At 57.8% G+C, this 3,476-nt stretch overlaps 1 protein-coding gene across 1 annotated transcript; it reads left to right on the forward strand.

The window, feature by feature from the left end:
- The first annotated feature begins 766 nt into the window (after positions 1 to 766).
- LOC109762325 (polyphenol oxidase, chloroplastic) lies at positions 767 to 2,945 on the forward strand. The gene is made up of 2 exons (XM_020321161.3): positions 767 to 1,363; positions 1,570 to 2,945. Exons 1-2 carry the CDS (start codon positions 807 to 809, stop codon positions 2,684 to 2,686), a joined length of 1,674 nt encoding a protein of 557 aa, XP_020176750.1. The 5' UTR covers positions 767 to 806; the 3' UTR covers positions 2,687 to 2,945.
- Positions 2,946 to 3,476: the final 531 nt, after the last annotated feature.

A 3,476-nucleotide genomic window follows, 5' to 3' on the forward strand; every position in this document is an offset into this window, starting at 1 on the left:
GTTGCCCAGCAGCGCCGGTCGAACCACCGCCCCTACCACCCATGGCCGACGGGCGTTGCCATGCATCGCCCTGCCTTGCTTGAGTCTCCGCCCCAGCTCTCGGGCTTTCCTCTAGGCCCCCACAGTTTTCCATGCCGGCGAGCACTCCGCACCCGAACCACGCAAGTCTTTGCCATGCTTCTGCCCCCCTCCCCCTCACCCACCTTGCGTCGACGCACACAGTCAGTTGTGTTGGTGTCGGCGCCGGCTCGTTCCTAGCGAGACTTCACCGAAGACGTCAGGGCTTCGCTGGAATTCGATTGATGCGTCCAAAAATATAGGTGACTGCGTATTATCAAGCGGTAGGTTCAAATACATGTACACGTGTCACAGTACAGTGTTTAACTGTTTATTATGCAAGTGTACCAAAATTGTCAAGCGCTCTACTGTACTATACGTAGCTGCTTAGTGTGCATGTTAGGTAAGATCCAAGTGGTTCGTCACGTTTGATAGGTAAGCACTTTACCACCATTCGGCATGAATGGTGAGCTATCTCAAAAACAAAGGTAAGCACTTTACCGCGTATCAACTTAAGTAACTTGCGAATCCTGAACTGCTCTTTAGTCCTTGCCATCCACCCTCGACGAACAGTGACCAACAGTTGTAACGCAGTTCAACCATCACACGTAACCAACAGTCAACCGAACAGCTGCGAGCCCTGCCGCACGTGCACGAAGTGGCACGCACGGCTACATATAGCACCACACGGAGCAGTGCAACACATGTCACAGACTCACAGTTCACCATTTTACCTCCCCGAGTTCACCATGGAGATCAGCACGAGCGTGGCAACGTGCACTCGCATGCCGTGCAGCCTCCAAGCCCTCGTGCCCACGAAGCTGAGGCTGCCACGGCATCTGACGTGCAAGGCAACGGGCGGCCGCGTCGACCGCCGTGACGTGCTCCTCGGCCTCGGCAGCGCCGCGGCGGCCGGTCTGGGCACGCAGCGAGGCCGAGGGGCGATCGCCGCGCCCATCCAGGCCCCGGACCTCGGGAACTGCAACCCGCCGGACCTCCCGAACACGGCCCCGGACACCAACTGCTGCCCGACGTCCGGCACCGGCATCATCGACTTCGAGCTGCCGCCGGCCTCCTCGGCGCCGCTCCGCGTGCGCCCGGCCGCGCACCTGGCGGACGCGGAGCACCTGGCCAAGTACGAGCGGGCCGTGGCGCTCATGAAGCAGCTGCCCGCCGACGACCCGCGCAGCTTCGAGCAGCAGTGGCGCGTGCACTGCGCCTACTGCGACGGCGCGTACGACCAGGTCGGCTTCCCGGACCTGGAGATCCAGGTGCACAACTGCTGGCTCTTCTTCCCATGGCACAGGTACGTAACGTACACCACATAAGTACGTGTTGTTTATACACATGCATGCATGTCCAGTTTTGTCAGCTTAGTAATTGCTCGTTTGGGTCGGGTGTGCAGTAAGCATGACTGCATGAGTACGTTTCGGTAGCGGCCTGCACCTTTCGTACAGTGCGCCAGCTGAACGCGACGTGTTGACTTTTTTGGTGCTGCGTGCGTACGTGCAGGTTCTACCTCTACTTCCACGAGAGGATCCTCGGCAAGCTCATCGGCGACGACACCTTCGCGCTGCCCTTCTGGAACTGGGACGCGCCGGCCGGCATGACGCTGCCGGCGATCTACGCCAACAGGTCGTCGCCGCTCTACAACGAGAGGCGCAACCTCGCCCACCAGCCGCCGTTCCCGGTCGACCTCGACTACAACGAGATAGATGTCATCATCCCAACAGACGAGCAGATCGACCAGAACCTCAACATCATGTACCGCCAGATGGTGTCGGGTGCCAAGAAGACTCGGCTGTTCATGGGGCAGCCGTACCGCGCCGGCGACCAGCCGGACCCGGGAGCGGGCTCCGTGGAGAACGTGCCGCACGGCACGATGCACACCTGGACGGGCGACCCGGCGCAGCCCAACAACGAGGACATGGGCAACTTCTACTCGGCGGCGCGCGACCCCATCTTCTTCGCGCACCACGGCAACATTGACCGCCTCTGGCACGTCTGGCGCGGCCTCCGCCCGAGCAACACCGACTTCGCCGACGCCGACTGGCTTGACACCGCCTTCCTCTTCTACGACGAGGAGGCCCGCCCCGTGCGCGTCCGCATCCGCGACTGCCTCGACCCAGCCGCCATGGGGTACGCCTACCAGGACGTCGGCCTGCCCTGGCTGAAGGCCAAGCCGGCCAAGAGATCCCGCAGGACGCCGGCGCCCGCCGCGGGCGCGCTCCCGGCGACGCTGAGGGAGACCGTGCGGGTGACGGTGACAAGGCCCCAGGTGTCGAGGAGCGACAAGGAGAAGGAGGAGGCGGAGGAGGTGCTGATCATCGAGGGGATCCAGGTCGCCGACCACTTCAAGTTCGTCAAGTTCGACGTGCTGGTGAACGCGCCCGAGAGCGGAGGCGATGCCGCGTCGGGGTACTGTGCCGGCAGCGTCGCGATGACGCCGCACATGGTCCGGACGAACAAGAAGAAGGGCTCCATGAAGACGGTGGCGAGGTTCGGCGTCTGCGACCTGATGGACAACATCGGGGCAGACGGCGACAAGACGGTGGTCGTGTCGCTCGTGCCCAGGTGCGGCGGCGAGCTGGTCACCATCGGCGGCGTCAGCATCGGCTATACCAAGTGAAGCATCGCCACCGTATATACCGTGTGGTGCATAGCTTGACAAGCTGCTCATAAGCGATCGTTGCGTGCTTTACTGCATCTACTGTGCTTATATTGCACCGTATGTACGTGCGTATGTCGTATCCAAATAAAAACAATTGTAACGGTGCACTCCCATTGTCCTATAACTCATCACTTTCTTTCCCGCAAAAAAACACTAATCACTTTAGCTATATATACGTATAAGTAAGTCGACTGAAAATTAATTTCGGATCAGTCAATTTTTAGGCCGTTGATTTCTGCTTTGAAATTTGTGATCATTTTTTCTTGCCAAGTCTGTATACTACGCGTCTACCAGCGGATTATTTTTAAAGACCCGCCACCTTCACAGCCAATTTGATCTGGCGCATCCATCGACCCTGCTTTTTCGTCACAATTGCAACAAAGGCAGTGTTGCGGAACCGTTTGCACATATCTTTTGTTGTGGAAACTTTTGCAATAGAGATTTTGTTGTAGATTTTTTCCCATTAACTTTTTTGAAACATGTGTGTCGTTGCGGACGGACTTCTGCAACACAGATGATGCTGCAGAATTTTTTTCTCATCTTAATGTTTTTGTAACATGGGCGTTGTTGCGGGATGACTTCTGCAACCTAGATGATGTTGCAGAAAAATGGCAGAGGCACGCGTCCAGTGATGTAGGTCTTGGGCGGTTGATAGAGGTTGCATGTCATCCGATTAAACTTGTATCTGACGGCTGCGCATGTGGCGCAACTATAGTCCTGATCAGTCGGGGGATTCTAATCATTGTTC

Source organism: Aegilops tauschii, chromosome 2 (genome assembly GCF_002575655.3).
Source record: "Aegilops tauschii subsp. strangulata cultivar AL8/78 chromosome 2, Aet v6.0, whole genome shotgun sequence".
In the NCBI taxonomy this organism is placed as follows: domain Eukaryota; kingdom Viridiplantae; phylum Streptophyta; class Magnoliopsida; order Poales; family Poaceae; genus Aegilops; species Aegilops tauschii.

What these genes read in the sequence shown, in the direction of transcription:
- LOC109762325 (XM_020321161.3), top strand. Translation starts at nt 807, where the DNA reads ATGGAGATCAGCACGAGCGTGGCAACGTGCACTCGCATGCCGTGCAGC. An exon ending in CTCTTCTTCCCATGGCACAG is followed by an intron (nt 1,364 to 1,569) that starts GTACGTAACGTA and finishes GCGTACGTGCAG; the next exon opens with GTTCTACCTCTACTTCCACG.